This window comes from Paralichthys olivaceus, chromosome 23 (assembly GCF_024713975.1).
Source record: "Paralichthys olivaceus isolate ysfri-2021 chromosome 23, ASM2471397v2, whole genome shotgun sequence".
Taxonomy (NCBI): domain Eukaryota; kingdom Metazoa; phylum Chordata; class Actinopteri; order Pleuronectiformes; family Paralichthyidae; genus Paralichthys; species Paralichthys olivaceus.
Window position 1 is genome coordinate 4,495,388 of NC_091115.1, and position 25,899 is coordinate 4,521,286.

Here is a 25,899-nt window from a genome sequence, read left to right on the forward strand (position 1 = left end):
AGGCATGTGTGTGTCTGCACACCAGAGGTGAAGCTGTTGTGCTGGACTGACGAGAGAGAAAAAACCTGATGTGAAGACATGATAACAATCAGCTACAACCAACTGGTGAGGTGCAGGCTACTATTGTCACCCGAGGACAAAGGAGATGTTTACGTTTCGCTGCAGGCCCAGACTGCACCACAGGAAAAAAAAAACGATTTGGTTGAAACCTGCAGACGAAACCAATGAATCACGTGTGTCGCCTGTGCAGTCAGAGCTCATGAGTCTGTGCATGCATGCACCAGAGCTGCTTGACTATGCAGAGCAGCACAGATGGGTGAGTGGGGGGATGGGTGCTGTCAGCTCACAGATCAAGCTGTGGGTCGGTGGTCCCATTGCTATTCACCGCACAAGCACGTAGGGCATGTCAGACACGCTCCATGGAGACATACCAGGGCTGGATTTGGTTGTGTTTTGGTTCTTCTGTGATGATTGGGAACATTCTGTCGCTCTATGCTGAAGAGTGTGAGAACAGCAGGAAGATAAACTTCGCACATTTTCTGCAGAGAGAGCTGCTTCGGATTGTGTGACACATTTATGGTTATATCATATCAGCTGTGTTTATAGGATGCTGATAAGTCTGGACTGGTGCTGCACATTTACATGCAGGTTCAATCTGCTCAATCAGTTATCACACCTTCTTCTGACATCAGGGTGAAAACCTTGGCAGAGTTAAATATGTGTTAATGTGAATATTTCAGACATTGCAGGCCATTAAATGATTATTTCTTCAAATAAATAAATCAATACATATTTTCCAAATGTCAGATCGTCAGATTTTTTTTTTATGATTTTGGATTAAGTAGGATTTAAGATTCTTGGGAATTTGAATATCCTCTTAAATTGTACAACACAGAGGCTCTTTGTTGTCTTTATCTAGTCTTAACTTTAGTCTATATTTAGTCTTAACTTCTAATCACTTGTTTACCTTTGTTTATTTTGCTTTTAGATTGCGTCTTATTATTTGCTCTTTAACCGTTTCCTTTTTATTTTTCATTTTTTAACCAGTAAAGCAACGTGTAACTGTGCTTAGAAGGCGCTTTATTAAAGTTTATTATTGTTATTATTACTACTATAGCTACTTCAGGATTATTGTATTACTTAGAGTACTGCTACTACTTAACTGCTTTAAACTGTTCTACAATAAAGTGTCACTTTTCAGTGTTTGTGTGGTGGACGTGTGCAGAAGGTAAACAGTCTATGGTGCAGAGGGAAGTTTGTGTTTATCCTACCTGGTTTATCCGCAATGATGATTATATCGTCAGTGTTTTCATGAAATTAAAATGAATTTGCTCTCTTAACTCTTCGTGTGTTTATACTGAAGTTTGAAAGATCATGAATTGTTATTTTTTTTCATACATTGAAAGACTTAATTTTAATTTTCTCATGAAAAAGATAAACAGTGAGAATAGAACCATGACGTCATTGCTCTGTAGGAACAAAAAAACTTTGTTATTGTTGTGTTTTCACTCTAATGGAAATCCAGTGGAGGCGTGACGTCAGAGGCGGGGTTGCCTCCGAATGGCGGTGGCTCTCGTGCGGTCTCGGGTATTTCCGGAAGCTGGGCTCAGTCCCCGCCCCGCTTCATTCCTGCGTTGTTTGGGGACAGTAGGAAGATGGCGGCGGCCCCGCTGTACTGTGTCTGCCGGCAGCCCTACGATGTGAGCCGGTTTATGATCGAGTGCGACATCTGCAAAGACTGGTTCCACGGCAGGTAGGTCCGCAGTGGGGTCCCGGGGCGGGGGAGCACAGCGGAACCGAGAAACACGCGATGTTTGTGCGAGGAAGGCGACGGTTCTCCGTGCGGCGCTGCCTGGAAGCTAACTTAGCATGCTAACGCTAGCGGTGGGCGACGGGGGCTTTAAACCGTCCATTGACACGACTTCACGGGAGGAAAGTGAGGCTCCGCTCACTGAAACAGCCTCGTATTTAACACTTAGTCGCTCTTAAACACACAACCTGACCTTGGTTTGCTCACATACATCGATATGGATCAGACAGAACCGCACAGGAATCTGTTTTTATCCACTAATACGCGGATCAACCAGGAGCTGCCGAGCGGTGTCAGTCAGACCCGGCTGATCGAGAGCCCGGGGTCATCGGTTCACACTCAGCCTGCTTGTTGTTTATTGTGTTATTAATCCCGGTGGAGATGAGTTTAAATGATGTCTTCACTTAGATTTAAACCAGTTTAATCTGAACCACTCGACGTGTACAACCTCTCCTGCGATCTGCTTCACAAATCAGGTTATTTAAGGTGATGGCAGCTACGACCAACGTTTAAACGTGAAACTTATTCACACTGTCAAAGTTTGAAAACTGAATTATCTGTTTGGATACAATCTCTAGATGAATCCTGATATTAATAATAATGATAATAAATCTAATTTAAACATATTTCAAGTTGTGTGTGTTTTAAGCATTTTCCTTTTGTTTTATTTTGTAGATCTTAGTGGTTTGCTCTGGTTAAAAAAGAAAAGCAGAGAACAAGGTGCTTGTTATGGTTTGGCTTTTGATTGACAGCTTGAGAAATTTAAACCCCCCCCTTTAAAACACAGGAGGCACATGGCAGGAGACCCCTAGTGGTGGACAGGGGGACTCTTTCAAAGAACCACACAGTCACATAACCTTAAACTGCTTATTGTCCTTTTTTTGTTTGTTTATGACCTCACTCGTTATAAGTGGGTCGCTGTGAGTGTTACAGCTGTTTTCATGAGTCGTGTTGTTTGTGGGCGGCAGCTGTCGAAGCTTCCTGTTGTTGAGCTGTTGTCTCGTGCCATCCTGTTTTGTTATATCGTGTGTTTTGTGAGATTTCAGTCACGCTTATTGTCGTCCACGCCCAGTGTCTGCTGTGTATTGGTGTCACAGTCATTCTGAACTGTTCTTGGGTGATAGTGTGACCTAGAGAGCAGTGCAAGTTGTACTTTAGATTGCGTGATCAGGGTTCAATCTCTCTATGGTATTGAGCCAAGACAGAAAGCTGTTTGGTTACTTGTGTAACAGATTGATGATGAGAGGATAGAGAAAGTGTTGCATTGTTGTCAAACTATTTTCTGTGTGTCAGACTCGGGTAACCAGTAAAACCAGACTTCATTAACTGTCACTTCTAATGAACATAAACCTAAAGACCTTAGAGTCTAGAAGCTTTCATAGATGAAAACTTTCATATTCCTCGTTCTTCCATCCGCTGAGTCTGCCCGTGTGGGCGAATCTCCACGGCAACTGTTTATGAATACAATAATCAGTTTTTTCTTTTGCTGGTGTGGAAATGACGGAAGCAATTGCGTAACTGCAGTAAGCATGCTGCCAAAAAACAGGCAGCCCAGAATTTGTGGTGTATGAGAGCCAAAAAGGATGGGCTGGCTGTGTGTCATGTGCCAGTGAGGAAAGGAACAAACGCCGGAGCTTCCCCCCATTGATGACTAATAAGCAGATACACACATACGCAGAGCAAGGGCTCCAAAAACAGCCACATTTCCAGCCTCTTTCCCACGAGGCGGGCCAGAAGGGAAAGGGGTATTCTCTGGCTGGAGATGGTGGTACGCCGACACAGTGGAAATGAGAGGAGCTCAGTCTCCTCGTGCCTGGTTTTGTGTGCGTGTGTGTGCTAGCAGGATTGTTGTTTGTGTGGGGGGCGTTTGTCTCGCTGTCTGGAAAGTGTCCTGCTTTCCATCACTTATATCTCTCAGCATCTGAGTACACAATACAGCCGGGGACTTTTAATGGTTGGAGGACCGGGGTAATCAGAGCAATGTGGTTCCTCTGCGTCGGTCTAGTGATCAGTGAGGTAACAGGGGAACCAGAAATGTATATTTGTCTTGATAAGCTCCTTGTAAATGTACTTTGTATAGAGTCCATTATTGACACACATCAACCATCCACTATGGGTTTATTGCAATACCAATACAGAGATATTTCCTGGCTCTGTATGGGAAGATAAGTCCTGTTGTTGATACAGACTTGAGATGCAGGAGCAGATGGGCTGCAGTAGTTTATAGAGTTTCCGATCAGTCACTGTTATAAACTCCTTACCAGTGAGAGTTACTAGTAAATTAAGTTGTGGTAACATTAAAATTGTTGTCGTTAGCAGTATTTCCCAATATTTTTGCTTCCTGTCGTGTCAAAAAAGAGGAAATACATATATCTGGTCACAAGTTTGATTTGCCTGAGAGGATGTGAAATTAAATTATGTTTCGGGGTGTTGGATATTTGTGTGTAAAATGAATGTTTTATAGTATCTGCTTTTCTTTTTCATTTCTATTTTATTTTTAGCCCCTCAGGTATCCCTCCCTCAAAGGACTCCACTACAGCCCTCTACTAGAGCTTGTGGTTTACGTCACAATTGCTAGTTTGAACTCTTTTATTTACTATTTAGAGCCTCACCTAATTACAAGACCTACTTCCCTAAATTGGTTGTTTGCCTTGTTTCCAAGATGCCTATTTATGTTAACGCCGTGGATGTCGGATTTGCTAGAAGTCCTCACCGGGTCAAGTCGGATCACAGTGTTTACCCCAGTTTAGGTGTCAGGCGCTGTGGCCGTCCCATTGTCTGATTTAGGTGCAGGTGGAGGGGGTGATGATAAACCAGCAGTGCGCGATGGGACAGAGGAAATGATTGATGGCAGCTCCAGCGAGCCAAGTTCAATGCACAATCCGTCAATGTCACACAGAGTGTGAGCACACCAAAGAGAGATGGATACCCTCGACAGAGTGCCTTTTTAGTGTTTGTGTTAAATGGATGGATGAGGGGAAGAATCATTTTCTTTGTCCACGAGGAGACTATTCAGGCCTGTCTATTTAGATGTCTGATGGGTCAATTGGACAATGTAAAGAGCAGCCTCATAGCTGCTGTTAAAAGCTATGTTTACATTCATTAGTACGACTGTCTCGGGGGGGGCAGGGAAACTGCATTACTTTTAGCTTGATCAATGTTGATTAGGGGTCAAGAGCCTTGTGTATTGATTACCAGTCATTGTGAATTATGATATTAAAGCCATACATTATGTCTTACAGTTCATTTAGCTTATAAATCTCTATTTATAGCAATCCTTTTAATGTGGGACTAGATTTGACTCTGTCATATCATATTCAGCTCAATGAACATCTTGTCAAAATATACAATGTGCAGCTCAGTGTTTCTGCCAGTAAGAACTTACTTACTTGTGGTATTATCTTCACAGTAATTTGTTATTCATGATATTTGACAAAATGCCTCCTGACAAGCGTAGTGAGCAGATTTATCCTCAGACCAGTCTGTCTTTGTGAGTTTATTGGCTGATCTATTCCAGCAGCAGACAGTCACAAGACTGATGACTTTGTAGGTTTTGCAGGGGCACTGGCCGCCTGGAGACAACCATGTTGAAGACATGTGTGAAAGCAAAGCGCTCAGTGCCAGGAGCCTCAAGTCAACCCAACCTGCACCCAAAACAATTAAGTTGTTAAAACTCCCTGGGGCTCCCCGGCGCCTCATAAACAACAAAGTAATCCTCTTTTGTTGTTTACCATCTGACTACAGAGAGGTTCTCCGGTCTCTTTCAAGCTGGAACCACTGCATAGATGTTAGGTCGCACATATGCTAAGTCGCTACTATGATTTAACCAGTAAGGGCAAAATGACAGATCCCTATCCATCCGACAGGGCTCAGTGGCTCTTACGGCTGTCCAGGTCCAGCACTGTTTATGTAAGCTTTGGCTGAGTGCATTAGGTGCATGGCTGGAGGAGTCCGGTGCTCCTCCGGGCTAGATAAAGATAGATAAAGATAGCCAGGTGTGTTTAACTGCCCTCATCTCCTCTCTATCTCTACCACCCATCCATTAGAGATCTGCCAGCTCCCTAATGTAGGCGTGTCGGCGCCCCATGCGGAGCGGTTATTTAGAGCTTAAAATAATGGCAATGCCCGCCTCCAGCCTTTGTGTTTCTGCACTGATCATGGAGGACAATGAACCCCTCATAGTGCATGGACTAATGAATAAGCTCCCTCAGTCACACAGGAAGGAGGCCCTTGATGAGAGGAAGTGCAGGGAGAGGGGCTGTTGATGGCAGGGGGCTTTAGCCGAGCACACACGTCCCGTTCAGGAAGGGATGTTATGCTTGGTAATCTGCTGCGGTGCCATCACAGAATAACTCTAGTCTGAATATGGCAAGGATCAGTGTTTTATCTTCGGGTTATGTCGACTGTACCTTCTTTACAGTAATATACAGTGATAACACTATCTCATTGATTATTATGTTGACGTCTGTTCAGTGGCTTTAAATCTGATCCCAGGCGTTTTTCAAGCCAGTGAGGTTCACAGTTTGAGAGCTGTTTGCACAATCACCAGCTCTGCAATGATGCAATACACCATCAAGCATGTGCAAGGCAGGAAATACTTGGCCCACTTTTCCTTTTCAGCTGAGCCCCCCCCACCCCTGTTGTGCATTTGCAGTCTCAAGTCCACACAGTTTCACAAGCCTTGTTAAGCAGTAATCATTACAGGTGACATGCAGCTGACTCCAGCGCATGTGGCACAGTGCCCTGATTTCCCACTGTGCCGCTGCATAAAAGAAAATACCAAGTGAGATGAGGACAACGAGGTCACCTCAGCTGAACACGCACCGCTCTCGCTCTTCTTGACCATCCGGCGGCAGAGAGCGGTGACTCATGCTTTCCCCCAGCCGACGGCCACATGTTAGAACCAGGATTCCTGATTCATGAGCTCGGCCCGGTACTACGGCCAAACCCTGTGCAATGTTAGTGTTGGTCATCTTCTCGCTCAAGTGCAGGAGCAGGGGTGCTGCTTTTTTCACTTCCTTGTTTGCTGTGGACGTTGCAGGCTAAATGATACCGATGATACATAAATGTGCCTACTTGATGCCAAAACAAATATTCTATCAGTCACTCAAGTGATGCAAAAACTCCTAATGTATTTGTAGGGTAGGGTGATTGCAGCAACTGCATGCATGTTATCACCCTTTCTCCCAGAAAATGTGTGAAAGATATCAGCTTGTTTGCTATGGGAAAGTGTTTTTGCTTTGCAACCAATAATGACACCAGGTTGTGTGCGTGGTAAACCACAGAGAGGCAGCTACTGTTGATATCCTGTTAGTGCACCAGGGTGATGGAGTCCAGCATTCACACGAGTTCACCACTTCCTGATGAGTTAATGGCCCTCGGCTTTATTTCCTTTGCAGTTTCCTGCAATTCCTTGTAGATCAAAGGTGATAGCACGCTGTGGTCGACTCCAACCCTCTCTCAAGCTTTCACATTTTAAAAGCAGAGGTTTTATCAGCAAAAACCCATCTTTTATAGCTGGGCACTATGCTCCTGTTGATGGTTTGAACATGTCAACACTTGTTAAGTTTCACAGTCACCACGTTTGATATTTTAAAATTGATTGCATGTTGCAGTTGCTTCCTTGAGGTCACCGCAGTGTTAATGGTGCTTAGTGTTGGTAATATGTGACTGGTGCAAAATTGGAAGGATACAAATAGAAAAAGGTGCCGTGTACATAAAGAGACGGCAGCGAAGTTGTCCACTTGGAAAGACGAGAAGATCTGAGAACTTATGGTGATAAGTCTGCTGAAATCAGTCAGAAAGTGTGCAACTGTTTCTAGGTCAACTGGGGACACGTGAAATAAAATCATAAAATACTATGGTTGTACTACAAAAAAACGTTTTAAATAACAAACTCTTAGTTACCCTCCGCCTCATTTTCCATTATTTAACCACTGAAATGATCTGTGCTGCACGAGCCTCAGTAACATGCTGCAGTTTCTCCAACTCTAAACATCCCTTGGTGTCGGTCCAGGTTTCTCTGGATTGGGGCTCTGGTATGCTACAGAGGAATGCATGTGTGCTGGTGCCTGTGGTTTGGCTGTTGCAGGACGGTCGGGGGTAGTAGTGTGAGTGACACTGTCACAGCAAAAATGCAAGACTGCAACAATCCTCACTGTCCGTGCAAGCAGTTGGTGTTCAGTTTAAGTTTTGACCTCATGCTGACACAAAACAGGAATACACTCCATTATTCTGACTTGGGATTGTTCACTGGCTCTGAATTACAGCTTAAATACTCATTGTTGCATTTACAAAACGTCAGTGCAGCTGCAGTTGTAAAACATTTAATTATAACAAGAGTTTTGTTATAGATCACTACTTTTACATCGTCCAAGATACATTTCATCACATTCAAGACGTCTTCTCATTTTACATTTGTGCTTTAAATTTTCTAAACGAAAGTGACTCATGAACTAGACATGTAGGATAACTTCTGAATCATGCTTGAACATGCAAGCAGGTATACTTGGGCTGATCTAGACAAAAGATGATCAATGTGGAAAGAATTATGTTTTGGTAATGGTTCCTATGTTGCAATGCGAGAGAGATTCAAAATTCTCACAGTATCAGAAACATTCTTTGTAGCTGTTATCATTGGACCGCCTACGTCAGTCCTGATTTTGTACCCTGGTTTATTAGATCCATGTCCCAGTGTGGTTTTTAATAAACTTTTAAAAACTCTGTGTGTGCCAGAAGAGAAAGGGTGAACCTGCTCTAACTCTGTATCTTTTCTCTGTCTCTAGCTGTGTGCAGGTAGAAGAGCATCATGCCGTGGATATCGATGTTTACCACTGTCCCAACTGTGATGTCGTACACGGACCCTCCCTGAGTGAGTAATGCTTTCTCTCATTCGTGGCACTTCTCTGCTTTTTGTTTGGGGTTAGTGGGTCCCTCCCTCTTCCCCCCCAGTCCCGACATGCATCTCATTCATCAAACACTGTCCTCTGATTCTCTGCCTTACATTTACATGTCTAACCTTCTTGTCATTCAGTATGTCACCTCCCACCCCCGTCTCCCTGTATGTTGGGACTGGTCCCAGGGGAAAAGGTTTTTCTCTGTAGTGATAGTCAAGTCTGAGTTTTTCTAGAGGGGGAGGGGAATGGGTTAACCTCTGAGAGCCAGAGGGCAGACATTAACAGGCTAATTGAATGGCGCTGTAATCCCTGCACTTTGATGGGACAGGCCCCTCTATCTCCATCTCTCTGCACAGGGGTTCGAGCAGTGAATAAACGTCCTCACAAAAAGTGGCGATGACGTGCATAATTCACCACTTTGTTGTTTGAAGAGGGCGGTGACATGAGAACCAAAACAACCCTGTGAAACTCTTGTGTCTCTTGTTTTTATTGCAGTGAAAAGGCGAAACAACTGGCACAGGCACGATTACACAGAGGCAGACAATGGATCGAAGCCGGTTCAAGCTGGCACCTCAGTGTTCATCAAGGAGCTGCAGAACAGAACCTTTGCCAGGTAGATATGAAGTTGGACACATGCACAGACTTGACAGCTGTGCTGAAGTCATCCACATAAAACAACGAATCCACCTGATGTCTATAACATTTTAAATATTAGTGACATATAAATATACACTTAAATGTTGCACATTGTTGCCCAATGTTCCCTCTATACATTTAAAGCATGAATTGCACTCCAGACATTTTCCTTAAATTCTCCTGAGGGGTTGTATGTGAGAATGCAAAAGTCAGTTGCTGCGGCGTGTCTCTGAGGTTTTTCCTGCCTGCCCCCTAGTTAAAGCTCCAGAGAATGTCTGCATGCATTTTAATACCTGGTGTGAACAGACAAACTTAGTTGTCTGTCAGGCCACTTGTGGTCAGATGTCTCAGGACGGATGTTAATACCAAAGTTTGCTGAACATGTCACAATCTATTTCCAGTGGTGAGGAGATTATGATGAAGATGAAAGGCGAGCAGGTGACACCCAGGTACCTGGAGAGACACGGCTTCAACTACCCCATCCAGGTCACCGAGATGGAGGGTCTGGGACTCAAACTACCGGCCCCTACTTTTTCAGTCAAAGATGTGGAGCAGTATGTTGGTAAGGAAATTTCATAAAACACTTCAATGTTTATCCTCTGGGGAAGGATGTGGGCTCTGTGATTGGCATACACGGCAGCATCGGTCTGCTGGAAAGCTAATGATGGCTAAGTGGCCATCGCTGAGCAGGCGCCATCTGTGTGTCAATACGAACAGGTTTCCAGGTTCATGGGGTTTCAACCCACTTATCAGGCATCAGACGATGGCTGAATGAGCTCTAAATGACTGACGGCTTAGCTTTCACTGCCCTCTCCGTGACCACCGCGCTTCCTCACCGAAACAGCTTGCCACTTCCCAGCTCCTGTTACAAGCCCATTACCAAGCCCACTGGTGTTTTTATCATTAAGTTCAGATTACAGGCTCCCTCTCTCACTTTATCTCTCTCTCCCATGCCCTATTGAGCATTAAGCCCAGGCACAGGTGTTGTGACCAGGGACTGAGTGTCTGGTTACGGTTCTTACAGTTGGAAGACAATGGGACAAGAGGAGTGAACGCTGATGTCCTCTGTGACTCACTCAGATCTAATGCTGTTGTGTAGTCTGCTCAGTGTGTGGTCAGTGGTTTGATCTAGTGCTCGAACTAATGAACCTCAGTGGGAGCTGCATAAATACAGCTTGATGCAGACACTGCTCACATTGGTTTGTTTTAGTTTCATTTACTCATGGTTTTTATATATGTACACGGTCTATTAAATGCATTACACACTGAAATAGGAGCAATTTATAGAGACAAGAAAGTCTTGCAAATCACCATTCTAATATAATAATATTAAATCCTATAATACCATGATAATAATTGATGAATAAAAGTCTTGCATCGTCAAGAATTAGCATGTTGATATTCATTATTAAGTCTTGAATTTAAAGAGATTAAAATTTGTTTCTGTCATAATTATTTTTGTACGACCTTGATACGTAAACAGATGATTAACGAGTAAGTCATGCGTAGAGTGAAGCGTCTCTAGTTTATGCATATTGACAAAGACGTATTTGCTACAATTACCTTAATTAATTACCTTAACATGACTGGGTGTAGTAATATATCACAGTGATTATGGACATCAGGCAGCTCAGAGCCCTTTCAGCTTTGGATTCCTTTACGTTTATGAAAAGTTTTCTTCTTGCCGTTGTGTTTGTGAGGCTGCTGTTTGAGCGTTGTGTTTTTTCCTTTCCTCCTTCACTGTGACTGACTGCCTCAAGTCCAGCTGTTCTCTGTCATCAGACGCTGGCCAGCTGGGTTTCAGAGGTGTCTGCAAGTGCATGTGAGTGTGTGTGTGTGTGTGTGTGTGGGAGAGAAAGAGAGAGAACATGCAAAGGGGTTATAAAAAAAAAAAAGGTGTGTGGGAGGGGGTGTTGGGGAAAATACAACAACCAGCTGTCTTGCTCCACACACTGCACCCCGCTCCTACTTCCGGCCCCATGTGTCACCCGAGTGTGATTTATAGTGTCTCAACTGTGTGCTACGACTCTCTGTCGTCTTTTTTCTTTTCCTCTCTAGCATCTGTGTTTTGTCTTAAACGTGTACACACACCACGTACACACTGTTTCATCTCTGCATATATTTCCCTCTGCGCCCAAATGTGCATTAAACGCAGCAGACCTCTCACCTCCACCCACTGCACCCCTCAGGCACTGGTGGCCTTGGGAAAAATTGTCTATTTTGTCTCTCAGTACGACCCCCTCCCCACCCCCCCGCTCTGCCATATTGGCCAGTGCCAGTTTACCTCAGGGCTTGATCTGTGAAAGCACATGGAGATGCCAGGAGGTCGCTGACCCCAGTGAACCCTACACCCACTCAGTCACTAACTACAGAACTTCTCTGTCTGATATCTCCTGTCCAGGTGCCGACAAAATCATCGATGTGATAGATGTGGCTCGGCAAGCGGACAGCAAGATGAAGCTCAGCGAGTTCATCAAGTATTTCACCAAGTCCCATCGACTCAAGGTGCTCAACCTCATCAGCCTGGAGTTCTCTGACTCTAAGTAAGTGATCCTGTGTTTTATTCCATCTGCTCAATCTCGTGTGTTTTTTTCTACTGTTCATCTGGCTCAGAAACATAAATCTTATTTACGTTGTTGGCAACCATTTTAAATATGGGACCTCGTGGCTTGGAGAAAAAAAAAAAAAAACACAATGCCGCCATGATTGATAACTTTGAACTCAACCTTCTAAACCTTCCTATGGTTTCACTTCCTGCAGGATGTCTGAGTTGGTGGAAGTTCCTGACGTGGCACAGAAAATGTCCTGGGTGGAGAACTACTGGCCGGATGACTCCTTTTTCCCCAAGCCCTTTGTCCAGAAGTACTGCCTTATGGGGGTCAAGGACAGCTACACAGACTTCCACATAGACTTTGGAGGCACCTCCGTCTGGTACCATGTTCTCTGGGTGAGTGTGCTCTTTGGAAGTCAGTGTGAATGTTTGTCCTGAAAAAAACATGTTCCAGGGCAGAGAGACTTTGTTTGTTGCCTGTTGTTAAATCACAGGGGAAGTTGCCCTCACATTAGTCAAGCTCAGTGAGCTGTAGTGTATTTGCATATACTGTGGTATTTAGGGACGGCAGTCACAGCTGATTGGACAGCACAAGCTTCTCACACCATGAAGCTCTGCTGTTTCATTCCTCATGATCTCACTGTCTAGTCCAGAAACTGTAGCAGACATGAATTTCAGATGGGATGTGGGTGTTGAGAACAGCAGCATCGTCACAGCTGCCACGCTCAAACACACAACATCGGTGTCATCCTCCTCCTCCTCCTCCTCCTCTGTTCTTCAGGGTGAAAAGGTCTTCTACTTGATCAAGCCCACTCCTGCCAACCTTGCACTATATGAGGCATGGAGCTCCTCGCCCAATCAGAGTGAAGTGTTCTTTGGGGACAAAGTGGAGAAGTGCTACAAGTGCATCGTATCCCAAGGAACCACCCTGCTCATCCCTACAGGTCTGTAATCATCTTTTAGGCATGCATGAAGTGTCTGACATGTTTGTATTTGACTCTTTGTAATGAGTACACTTCTTGTTCTGACTCATGGGGACCTTTTACACTGTGGTCCAGTTCATTTGCTTCTGAGCGAAAGGAATAAATTTTGCATAAATATAAACTCTGCTACGTATATTATCGGCCCCTGAACAATTAGCTCCAAACAGATGGATTCAATTCATGCTCAATTCACATATATTATGATAAAGTAATTCAACCGGCACAAGGCAAATACACCAGAGCCTGTTTAACTGAACCAAACAGGTCTTATATAAAAATACCCTTTAGAGTCTTGTATAATACTTAGTGGTGTCCATGCACAATCAATTTCACACACTCGGACAAACAGCTATTTGCGTCACCATCATTTTCTTGCTCTTCACAGGTGATATGTTTGTCTGCCGTTGTTTGTCTTTTCACATAAGTTCAAACGTTAAAATTATTGTTTCCCACGACTCCTGCCAGGAAAATACAGGCTTCCTTAAAGACCTCTATCATTTTCAAGGGAAAATAACAGAGAGAGGGAATTTCTCTCAGAGTGACAACCCAAACAGTTCTTGATGATCATAATTACGATGGAAAAATGAAGAGAAATAGAGCTGGGGTTTAATACATTCAAAGAAGGAAGGAGGCTGTAGATGACGGCTTCCTCCTGCACGTGTCTTTACAAACTCACATCAATTGTGTTCAGAGGGTAAAAAGATGTTTGAGTTTCATGTCACTGAAGCAGTTGAAATCACGTGTTTCGGTTTACAGCACATCGACATCGATGTCGACCCTTATCACTGAAAGTGCGGAACATTCAGGCTAGTGGTGGTGCCTGGGTAGAGCATGCAGGAGGCAGGACGTGACATATAAATTCTGCAGACATTTTCTGGACATTTTACGAGGGAGTCACAGCAAAGATTCTGCAAAAAGTCTGGAGCAACTGACTTGGACATTTGCGTTTTGTGTCTGAAAGTAGCTGAACAGAATATGATGTGGTTTCATTCATTGAAGTGAAGCGAACACGTCTGTAGTCATACGATTGTTCATCCTTCAGCCTCTCAATGGACTTTTCTAAGCCGATGGAGTTCCTTCACTCCCCCCACCCCTCTCCCAGAAAAAGACAAAGCTCAGTTCAGCCCGTCAACTGCTGGACGTCCTCAATCAGTCTTCCAACCATCGCTTCTCAGCAGGTCGAAGCAGCTTTGTAAAAGAGCGTTTTTGGCAGAGAGGGTGTGGAGAGGTGGGAATTAAGTGGGGGTCAGAGAGCACAGTAGGTCAGTCAACCGGTGCATTATCAGGCCTGTCTATCAGCCTTACACCAACCCCTCCCCGCTGCACACTCGGTTCTCCCGCTCTGTGTTGGATAAAGAACGATGTTTATCTGAGGGGAGGCTCGTTATTTTAATAGACTGCATTCTCTCTTTCTTGGTCCGACGTTGGGAGGAGAAGAAGTTTGTTTTTGTACGTACACATCAGGGTTCATCTTCAGACATTATATCTTATATTATAACACATTGACTCAGATTCAGCCTGATGAAGTTTTATGGTGATTTTCAGCTGATATCTCTTTAATTATTGTGTCTGTGTAGACACTGTGTTAACGTCTGTGCTCTGTCGCCCCCTGCAGGCTGGATCCATGCTGTTCTCACCTCTCAGGATTGCATGGCTTTTGGAGGGAACTTCCTTCATAACCTCAACATTGGCATGCAGCTCAGGTGAACGCCTCAGATGACACTGATGAACCTTGAGTCATGTTTGATTGCAGAAGCTCTTGTGCCTGTTGCTTTTTCACTGAACTCTTTTGCGCCTCATGTGTTATGTTAGGTGTTATGAAATGGAGCGTCGTCTGAAAACGCCAGACCTCTTTAAGTTTCCGTACTTTGAGGCCATCTCTTGGTATGTGGCCAAGAACCTGCTGGAAATGCTAAAAGGTGAGAGACAAATGTTTGTTTTATACGTGAGACCTCTCAGAAAATAGATAGGAGATAGATTTTAAAGCAGTGGGTGATGGAGTTTATCGTCTCTGGATAAAATACCGCTCCCCACCGATCAATTACACATTTAAAAGCAGAGACACATTAAATCAAACACGTTCAAAAAACAACAGTGGGGGTAATAAAGAAGCTGCTCATGTGACTGAAATCCCAATATTGTGATAGCTTTAGTGGTTATACAATAATAGTCATCATCATGGGAATAACATTTTCTTATGGTTCTGTCTTTGAATGTTGCATCTCTGAGTTACATCATTTTTTTTTCCTCAGAGCTCCGTGAGGACAACTGTCCACCACCAACCTACCTGGTGGAGGGAGTCAAGGCTTTAATCAGTGCACTGAAGACCTGGTTGAAAAGAGAGGTGAGAATCAGCCTCAGTTTCCTTCAAGGTCATTTCTGTGTTTCCTGCGTTTCAGCCTCCACAGTTCAGGTGGCTTTGAAAACACAGCAGCTGAGTTCCAGCAGGAGACATCACCTGTTGGGTCTTTATCTTCTGGACGTGCGTCAGTGACCAACGACAGACTTCTCTCTGTTCACTTCGATCTGAACGTGGTCTGTTGTGTGTTTTCAGGAGACTGAACCCACCAGTGAGGTACCAGATAACATCAGGCCCAACCATCTCATTAAAGAGCTCACCAAGGAAATCCGCTACTTAGAGGTAAGAGCAGAGTTTGTATAATGGATTTAAGCACCATAGATGATTTTCTACCAGATTCAAAGCGTGTTTTGAATCATTAACACATGAATCCCAAATAATTTTTGACGTTTTATTATATAATGTAGTATATATTCACCCGAATTATATATTTTAACAATTTAAGGGAGTCAGTGTTCAGGCACATTATCGTGTTGTGATATTCAGCTCTTTGGAAAATGTTTTCTACAGATTGTCCTTTAGTTTCAGTGTCAAATTAATAAAACCAAGCAAAACTAGAATGACCTTCAGTTCTATCCTTCAAACAAAAAGTATTGCTTAAAATGAACTTTGGCTTTACACAATATTTTACTAGTTCAGTACAGTATCTGTACAGGTTTAAAATAAAAATGTTTCCTATTGTCAGGCATTAAAGCACCAACCTCGGCAGACACTTGACTCCATGAATGTGTTTTGGAATCAATTTTTCAGGAGGAACCAGTCAGTGTTAGCAAGCCAGTGAAATCTCAGGGAAGCGGGTGCGGACTAGCATCTGGATCGAACGCCTGCCCGGCCACTCGGTCCACGCTGGAGAAGCTGAGCCAGGCCCGGCGGGCGAGGAGAGCTGCCAGGAGGCTGAGGGAGCAGCAGAGGCAGGTGCCCAAAGTGCCCTCCAACCTGGACATCTTAGAGCAGCACACCAGGGAGGTGCTGAGGAGGCTGGAGGTGGGACCGCTCGAGGAGGTGAGGAAAACCAAAAGCTACAGAAAAGTAGCATGGTTTAAATATTGAATGGGTTGTGTTCTGTGACTGACTCTGGTGTGAACTCCTCAGGATCCAGCGTTCTGTGCCAAGGTTCATGGAAAGCTCAACAAGGTGTCAACTGCATCGGCCATTGCTGCTGCTGCGGAGTCTTTAGAGGACAACCACCTCCGGCTGATGCTGGTCAACGGCAGAATCATCAGGTGAGAGCTCAATTCTCTCTGGTCAACGCAGCAACATTTGCTCCACTTATCAATGAAGGCTCAGTGGTCATGTGCAGTTTTTTGATAGCAGAAAAATGGAAAGTCTTATCTGTGCATTAAGAATAAGCGTGAGGGTATTTAGAAAAGAAATGTGTAAAACTTCAAGCAAAATGAAAAAATCCAAGACCACATTTAATTAACTACAGTAAATAACAATAGTGTTTAGGAAATATTGAGCTTTGTTTCCTCCACAGGAACTAAAAGCTGTCATGGTCCAAAATGTGTTGGTCCTACAAGAAAGATTTCTGATTTTATATTTCATTTGGAAAACATTTTGTGCTTCAGCTTTTAAAAGATAATATATGAACAACATGTATTATTATATATTAATCAGGAAAGTTACGCTTCCACTTAGCAGCCAAGAAGTAACGCCTGCATTAACACTTCATTCACTTCCAGGTGCTTTAATTGAGAAAGTGTTTTTAAATTAAACACATATTAAACAAATCACATACGATGAATGTCAAAAAGTGTTGAGACACCACATCCTGTGTCTTCATCTTTCTGCTGGTTCACAGTTCAGGTTCAGAGTCCAGCGAAATGTGTTTTATTTTAATCATTAAAACGTGTTGGTTTGTTTGTGCAGAGATTTGAGGCGACCGAGCAGCAGCCCGGTGAAGACGGAGGGTGAGCGGTCATCTGTTGGCCAGTGTCCACCAAAGAGTTGTGTGGATGTGAAGTCGGAGCGGACGCAGGACGGCCAAGAGGAGCACAGCATGGACGAGAAACACTCGCTCCTCGGTGAGTCATCGCTTATTAAAATCATCTCTAATCAGAAACCATGTGAAATAATTGTCAGGAGCTTCAACTGATTGTGCCTCGTCGTGTTTTCCAGCGGCTCTGGAGCGGGTGAAGACTGAACTCAGGGAAGAAGTCTCAGGAGACTCAAGTGTTTCAGATGTGGAGTCAGACAGTGACTCTCCCACAGAGGTGAATGATGAGCAGGATTTTATATCACACTTTGTGAGAGGACAGAGAACCACAGTCAATACTGAGCTAACTAACAGCACTGGCAGTTGAACAGTAAACTTATAAAGCTTCAGGTCAAACATGTTCAAATGTTTTGCTTGTTTGGAGCCTAGTTTTATAGATTTACGTCTTTTAATGAAAGTATTTTGTTTGCTAAATCATCTTTCTTTGTCAATGCAGCGTAAAGCATCATCGTCATCGTCGTCGTCGTCATCGTCGTCCTCCTCTTCTGACGAGGATTCAGAGAGTTCCCAGGGGGAGGAAGAGGAGGAGAGGAGCTCATCGCAGCAGAAAGGCTCAGGGCACGTCATAGAGCTGGACCCTTCAGGCCAGAAACTCAGGCACAAACACAAACCACTCAAACGGTGAGAAACGCATGCAGAGATGTTGAAAATGTTCCCATCAGGGCACCTGTCAAAGCTTGAACATTAAATAAGTGGTTGTGACGTCTTCCTCCTGCAGAGACCGTCCTACCTCACCCAGCACAGAAGAGGCCATTCAGGGGATGCTGTCCATGGCTGGCCTGCTGTGCTCCTCCAAGCCGGAGAAGGTGGCCTCGACCCAAGAGCCCTGGTGGTCCAGCCCGAGCCAGTGCTCGCGGATGGAGCAGAGGGAGCCGGTGCAGCACCAGCGCCTCCTGCAGGGGGACAAGAGCCCTATGGACAGCCAGGGCAACAGCAGCAGCGAGGCCTGGGACAATCAGGGGCTCCCCAGCCCCCTCAGTCGAAGCCACGCCACCAGCCCAGAGACGGACTTCCAGTACTGTGACCCCTCCATGTCTCCTCCGCTGCACCCTTCCAAGAGACACGCCCCCAACCCTCCACCAATCAGCAATCAGGCCACGAAAGGTTTTTAACTTTTTTTTTCTCTCTTGTTGAAATATAAAAAACATGATACTTATCGACTGAAAGAGGAAAAGTTTCAGCTTAAAGAATGTTTGACTGAGCGACAGCGCCCTCTGCTGCCACAGTGGTTTTTATGTAGAGGAAACACAAAGTCCATCGATGTGTTGAGCTCTGACTGAAACATAACTGAACCGTGAATATTACCCATAATCCCCTTCTTCCTGAACCAGAAGAAAAAATCCCCCAAACTCTTTTTAGAATTCTTCATATTTCAACGTTTGCTGCTGAATATTGGAGATAAACTCTGGTTTTTAATGACTTCTTAGTATTTTTAACTGATTTATAGTTTGGAATCATTTTTAAACTCCCTGAACCTGATTCAGATAACGACTCTGTCAGTCCCACACTTCTCACAGGAGATCGAACCCACGCACCAAAGTTGCATAGAAGGGACGTTCAGGGGGGAGTGGTGGGTTTAAAGAGGAAAAATGTTTCTTATTCAAAATCAATTAACCATCAAACTCATTTTAATGAAGCTGCTGTTTTAGGGTTAAACGAGTGTTGATTTAAACATACGAGCAGGATCTCAGGTCTGGGAGACGGTCGTGACGCAGCCATCTTCACTCTGTTCTTCTCCGGTAATAAAATCGATCTCCTCTGATTCTTCTTTTCCAGGCAAGCGGCCCAAAAAAGGAATGGCTACAGCCAAGCAGAGACTGGGAAAGATCCTGAAACTCAACAGACACAGTCGTGTGTTTGTGTAACACTTCAAAAACAGAACACAGGCGAAAAAATGAAAAAAAAGAAGCTGGGGATGAATTCTCCACGAAAAACAAAAAAGAATCTTCTGTGTATTTGTTACTGGACACTTCTGTGCTGTAGAAAACACGAGGGGGAGGGGGCTCACCGCACTGTGCATGCTTAGGAGACAGGGTATTGGATTTGAAAAAAAAGCAAGTGCACGACGTCACTACAAGCACACTAAGAACAAAACTGAAAAAAGGAGCGAAGACGAGCATGTTGTGAAATTTTCTGCTGCAGGGAAAAAAAAACCCGTCGGACTGAAGCTCCCGGGGGCATGAGACCGAAGTCGACCACACGACTAAAAGACATTTGCCTCGTCGGGGAGACGGCGACACATCTACTGCTTCCGATGCCACGATCCATCCGCGTCACGTTTGCTAGAAAACTCTCCAGAGAACCCCCCCTCCCCCTCCCCTCCCTGAGATCCCGTCACTTGCTTCACGGCTTTCAGCGAACAGGACGACGGAGCAGCAGGTGAAACAACGTGTTTCTTTTTTTATTTCGTTTTTTGCTCTGCCGGGAAAACGAGGTGCTAAAAGAGGAGAAGGTGAACTGAAATTTCAAAATGGTGCTTATTTGTTTGAACTTTTCTCCACTCATGCTCGTCACTTCCTGCCCTCTCCCCCCCGACTCCACTTTTTTTAATCTCAATCACACCAGCAATAATGACGTAGAGGAGAAAGGTGAGCGAGAGGCAGTCTCTGATTATTGAGTAGAAGGGAGTCTTGTCTTTCTGGGTAATTATTGCTGAAGGGAAGTCGCTCCGAGCGCTGCCTCCTAGTGAAATAGTTTCGAATAGGAATTCCGAGTCGTCGAACAGAAAAACGACTCGCATGTTATCCTCCTTAATTTATTTCTCGTTTTATCTGTGATGGTTTTTTTAACGTGTTATTTTTATGGAATTCTGAATGATGTATTTATTAATTGAAAGAGATGATTTTATTTTATTTTCATCCTGAAACCTCGGCTCATTCCGAGGTTTTTTTTTTCTTAACTTTTTTTTTTTTTTATCTTTAACATACTTTTTTGTAAATGTGGATGTTTTTAGAGTTCATGTGATCATCTGTTGAGTAGCAGTTTACAAACAAAATCTTGAATCACCTTTCTAGTCATCACAACCCTGTTTTTTCTTCCTCCCCTGCTGTCTGGTCGAGTAGATCCTGTGTTGATTCTCGTCTCTTACGCTTTGGGCGATGTGCGAATATAGTTTTGGTTTAGAACATCGACACCTGAGCTTTTTCCAACTAGTGCCACTTATCATTTAGCAAAAAACAAACAAGTATTCTGAGCCACTGTGGTCGATCCAAAGTAGTTGATGTATTCAGAAGTGAAACTTTGAGGAACTTCAACAGGATGAGTGAGTTTTTTAAAAAGTAATACCAGTGCTGATGTGTTGTGTGTTTTGCTTGAGGTGCGCTGTTCTTCACTCTCAGGGATTGATGCCATGGACATAACTTTTGATGAACCACCAGCCAGGTCGTTTAAGCAGACAGGATGTTCTCAACACTTCGGCTTCTCTTTCTGCGGTCGCTAAGCTTTGCTTGTTTTTAAAAAAAAGATTTCACGATTGTGGTTTTCTAGTTGTGAGGACGAGCCGTCAGTCATTACGACTTCTGTTAACGTGAATTTGGTTTTGTCCCCTCAGCTCAGTGTTTGATACGTTGACTCTGAATTACTTTCCTCATGTAAATGACACCGAACTGTTGCCAAGTAGCTTTAACTCGTTTAACAGCGTGAGACTTTTCAAAGCTTTGCTCAGGTTGAACTTGTCGTGCACGTGACTCGCGAGTGACCGTTCGCTCGGCCCTGATGGTGTTTCACAGAATCCCAAAACAAACCGATCTCCTCCGCTGTTTTCTGACACTACACTTGAACCTTTGAACTCTTTGCATGTTAAGTCATTTTTAAAAAAAACACGAGCTGGCCCGCAGGCAGGGTTTCTTATAAGCTGTAGTTTTCATCGCACAGGATCTGTCCCCTTCTTTTTGCTTTTATATGCAGCTCTCTCTCTCTCTCACTCAGCATTTGTGTTTATGTGCGTTGGTTTTTTCCAGATTTAAATGGCTTATGATTTAAAATATACAAACACTGGCTAACTGTGACACTGTTAATGCATTTTTTTTTTTTTTTTGCATTTCAAAAATTGCGTGTAAATAAAAAAATAATGAAATAACACGCTTGTCTTTTCTTCAATCTAGCTTTTCAATTTGAGTTTGTTGTATAGTTAATGTTTACACGTTTCTACCACAATCACAGACGTTAAAACGCAGTTTAACTTAAAGAACTTTATTAATCTATGTACAACAGTGACTATCAGAATAATCTGAAGACTGGCACAGCACCGTGAATCTCCCCTGATCTACAAAAAACAAAACACAATGTCACATAGTGGTAGGTACGCCTTTCTTTAACCTAGAATGATATATATATATATATAAATTCTTTATGTTTACATCGTAGTGTGAGTTCGTTTCTACTTAACAAGCCCTTGATGAGTAAGAGTAAGAGCTCACCTTATTCTTCATCGTCTGGTGGGATTCCGAGCTCTTCATCGGTCCATTCAGAGGCATCAGGCCAGGGGAAGTGACCCTGCAGGAGAGAGAACAACCGTCAACATCAGGAATAATCAACAGATTAATCAAAAGTTAGTAGCTGCCTAAAAAATATATCTACAATCCAAGTTGTAGCTACATTTTAACTTTTAAAGACCCAGGAAGATTTTACTTGCTTTTATTTCATCATGCCTCGACTATTCTAACAGCCTTTTTACTTCCAACCCCTAAACTCTAATGATCGACTCCAGACTTTAGAAGTCAGCTGCCAGGATTTTAACCAGAACCAAAAACATGAGCACATCCCTTCTGTTCTAGCGTCTTCACACTGGCTCCCTGTATGTTATGGAATTGACTTTAAGATTTTACTGATTACTCTTAAAGCTCTCCATGGATTTTCTCCCGGCTACATATCAGATCTTTTAGGTTTTTTTTTACGAGCCGTCACGTACATTGAGACACCAGATTAAAAACTAAAGAAGACAGAGTGTTTGCTGTGAGGGCCCCAACACCTCTGGAGGAAATCAGGTGAGCTGGGTCAGTGATCTCTTCTGAATCCTTTGTTAAAACACACCTTTCTTGATTTGAATTATTTTTTATTGAATTGAATTCTTTTTTATTGAATTGAATTCTTTTTTTTAATTAATTTTAAATGATCCACTGAAAGCATCTGTTTGGCTCAGTGATCTGATTATTTTCCTGAAATTAGAAAAGATTAAATATTTCACCAGAGGATCAATTAAAAAGCTCCATACGATATGAGACCCCTTAATTCTTTATTTTGAAAGACTCAACACTCTCCCATAACTCCTAGGACCCTGATGGTTTTTTATTTTGTTTTTAGATAAGACCCTGTGTGCTATAAATACAGGTTGAAGATCCCCCTCTAATTTTAATTTTTTTTAAATTTCTATTCATTTAATTTACATTTATTTATTTGTAATATTATTATTTATTTATTTTTCCTCTACTAGGCAGTAAATGGGTGGGAGGGACCTGTTTGTTTAAAATAAGTAAGAAAAAGAACTCACGAAGACTTCGTATCTATATCATCCTGTTTTGTTCTCTCTTTCTTTATATCGCACGTTATTGTGACTGTCAGCGACAGAAACAAAACAACATTCTAGACACTAGCCTTTTTCCTTATGACGAGACCTTGGCCTTCTAAAACATAGAGATACTACCACTGCTGTGCCAGGTACAAAAAAACTAATCCAACAATCTAAGCTTTACCATCCCAACCATCTCTTTTTCTATCAGTTAAAAAAATAATAATAATTGTATGTGTTTTAGAGCCCTTCAAAATAATAATATAACAATATATTTTATGTATACAGCACATTTCATACATGTAAATGGGCTCAAAGTGCTTTACTCTTTACTGTGACACCGTTCTATATAAATAGATTTGACCTCACCCTCTCCTTCTAAACATGAAAAACAACCTTTGGTAGTTTTCATTAAAACTCAAAAGCTGTTTAGTCTGTCAGTTTAGAAGATCCTCTCGATGTAAATATAAAGTACTTATATATATATATATATAAAGTATTTATATATAAAGGGTAAATCTGAGGTAAAGAAAACTACAATTCGTACAATTTAGATGAAACGAACTAATGACAACATCCTGAGGATTATTCTCCATTACATTTCTTTCACCTGAATCTCACTGTCTCACCTGGACGAGACAGAACGAAAGTTATTCTGCTGCACTTTGTTCTTCAGACCGTGAATAGAGACGTGAGTTCGTTTGGAAAGACACCCTGAGACTCAGTGTGGTGTTCACTCACCAGGACCGCGTCCGCGTCGTGCCAGCAGTGCCACAGGATCCAGAACCACATGGCTCCGCTGAGCAGCTCCGACTGGAAGCGCTGGTTCTTGGTCAGTTGCGGATATTGTCTGTACTGCGGCTCGATGTGAGGCCCCCCGCTGCCCCTGAGGAGTTCAGACACGGTTCACGTAAACATTCACACACATCGTTGTTTTCTGTCATGTAGCAGACGTGTTAGCATGTTGTTGTTGCTACAGCAGCTAGCGCACAGCCCCGGGGGATGGAGACTTACTTTCGGATGCTGGCTCTCTGAGGCCCGCGGCGGAGCAGCCGGGAGCTCATCCGCAGAAGTCCCAGCGTCCTTTGCAACGAAGACATGTTGGACTGAACGGCCGCCGCTGCTCTGACGCTCCGGAGCTTCTGGTTTCTGTGTTTCTGCCCGAGACGACGTCGAAAAGTCACCTTCTCCACGAACCACCTCCCAACAACGACGCTTGCGATTGGACAGAGAGACGAGACCGACGTTCTTCCGTCAACAAGGGGAGGCGTCGGTAAACCACAGCGCCCCCTAGCACCCAGGCGAAACACAGACAGACAGACAGAGACAGACAGAGATAGAGAAAGATAGAGAGGGATAGAGAGACAGAGAGAGATAGAGAGAGACAGAGAGACAGAGAGAGACAGAGAGACAGAGAGAGATAGAGAGACAGGGAGAGATAGAGAGACAGGGAGAGATAGAGAGAGACAGAGAGAGATAGAGAGAGAAATCAAAGTGTTTCCGTAACAAAAATTTACTTTCTCCAGATTTTCTGAAACCTTGAGCCTCAGTTTTACAGCCTCACTCAGGATCCGCTTTGCGTAACTTTGATTAATCATACTATGGATGATGATATATATTATTCTTACTCTATTATCACAGTTTCACATGTTTTCTAAGTGAATGTTGAGGATAACTTTTTTGCCTGTGCTCTCTGTAATTCGGATTCATTATCTTTTCCTCAAAGAAAGGAAAACAAAACTGCACATTTAAACAGATTTATTACGTTTTTATCACATTTTAAACGGCATACTAACTTATGACTTTTTTTGTCAAAATGTCGCCCGAAATCATCTAAAAAAAAGTAATTGGTAAGCATGCAGTTCAAAATTTTCCAAAAAAGTCATAGGTTAGTATGTCGTTAAAATTTTTACAAAAAAGTCATAGGTTAGTATGTCGTTCAAAATTGCACCAAAAGTCATAGGTTAGTATGTCGTTAAAACTTTTACAAAAAAGTCATAGGTTAGTATGTTGTTCAAAATTTTACAAAAAAAAGTCATAGGTTAGTATATCGTTCCAAATTTTACAAAAAAGTCATAGGTTAGTATGTCGTTCAAATTGCACAAAAAAGTCATAGGTTAGTATGTCGTTCCAAATTTTACCAAAAAAAAGTCATAGGTTAGTATGTCGTTCAAATTGCACAAAAAAGTCATAGGTTAGTATGTCGTTCCAAATTTTACAAAAAAGTCATAGGTTAGTATGTCGTTCACAATTTTACAAAAAAAGTCATAGGTTAGTATGTCGTTCAAAATTGCACAAAAAAGTCATAGGTTAGTATGTCGTTCAAAATTGCATGAAAAGTCATAGGTTAGTATGTCGTTCAAAATTGCACGAAAAGTCATAGGTTAATATGTCGTTCAAAATTTTACAAAAAAAAGTCATAGGTTAGTATGTCGTTCAAATTGCACGAAAAAGTCATAGGTTAGTATGTCGTTCCAAATTTTACCAAAAAAAAGTCATAGGTTAGTATGTCGTTAAAATTTTTACAAAAAAGTCATAGGTTAGTATGTCGTTCAAAATTTTACAAAAAAAAGTCATAGGTTAGTATGTCGTTCAAAATTTTACAAAAAAAAGTCATAGGTTAGTATATCGTTCCAAATTTTACAAAAAAGTCATAGGTTAGTATGTCGTTCAAATTGCACAAAAAAGTCATAGGTTAGTATGTCGTTCCAAATTTTACCAAAAAAAAGTCATAGGTTAGTATGTCGTTCAAATTGCACAAAAAAGTCATAGGTTAGTATGTCGTTCCAAATTTTACAAAAAAGTCATAGGTTAGTATGTCGTTCACAATTTTACAAAAAAAGTCATAGGTTAGTATGTCGTTCAAAATTGCACAAAAAAGTCATAGGTTAGTATGTCGTTCAAAATTGCATGAAAAGTCATAGGTTAGTATGTCGTTCAAAATTGCACGAAAAGTCATAGGTTAATATGTCGTTCAAAATTTTACAAAAAAAAGTCATAGGTTAGTATGTCGTTCAAATTGCACGAAAAAGTCATAGGTTAGTATGTCGTTCCAAATTTTACCAAAAAAAAGTCAGGTTAGTATGTCGTTAAAATTTTTACAAAAAAGTCATAGGTTAGTATGTCGTTCAAAATTTTACAAAAAAAAGTCATAGGTTAGTA

General features: G+C 42.6%; 2 protein-coding genes across 3 annotated transcripts; one reads left to right on the top strand and one right to left on the bottom strand.

The window, feature by feature from the left end:
• The first annotated feature begins 1,626 nt into the window (after positions 1-1,626).
• kdm7aa (lysine (K)-specific demethylase 7Aa) lies at positions 1,627-21,309 on the top strand. The gene is made up of 18 exons (XM_020107717.2): positions 1,627-1,753; positions 8,596-8,681; positions 9,202-9,319; positions 9,744-9,904; positions 11,744-11,885; positions 12,103-12,289; positions 12,675-12,837; positions 14,492-14,579; positions 14,689-14,795; positions 15,129-15,220; positions 15,431-15,517; positions 15,986-16,237; positions 16,328-16,458; positions 17,105-17,259; positions 17,354-17,448; positions 17,668-17,852; positions 17,950-18,335; positions 19,008-21,309. Exons 1-18 carry the CDS (start codon positions 1,656-1,658, stop codon positions 19,094-19,096), a joined length of 2,622 nt encoding a protein of 873 aa, XP_019963276.2. The 5' UTR covers positions 1,627-1,655; the 3' UTR covers positions 19,097-21,309.
• Positions 18,842-24,141, bottom strand: ndufb2 (NADH:ubiquinone oxidoreductase subunit B2). Of its 2 annotated transcripts, none has more exons than XM_020107720.2 (4): positions 23,752-23,964; positions 23,479-23,623; positions 21,650-21,725; positions 18,842-19,060 (listed from the first exon to the last, which is right to left on the bottom strand). In XM_020107720.2, exons 1-3 carry the CDS (start codon positions 23,835-23,837, stop codon positions 21,651-21,653), a joined length of 306 nt encoding a protein of 101 aa, XP_019963279.2. In that variant the 5' UTR covers positions 23,838-23,964; the 3' UTR covers positions 18,842-19,060; position 21,650. The 2 variants fall into 2 exon arrangements, with proteins under 2 accessions (XP_019963279.2, XP_019963278.2); XM_020107719.2 differs by lacking the exon at positions 18,842-19,060 and adding an exon at positions 21,407-21,495 and having other exon boundaries at positions 23,752-24,141.
• Positions 24,142-25,899: the final 1,758 nt, after the last annotated feature.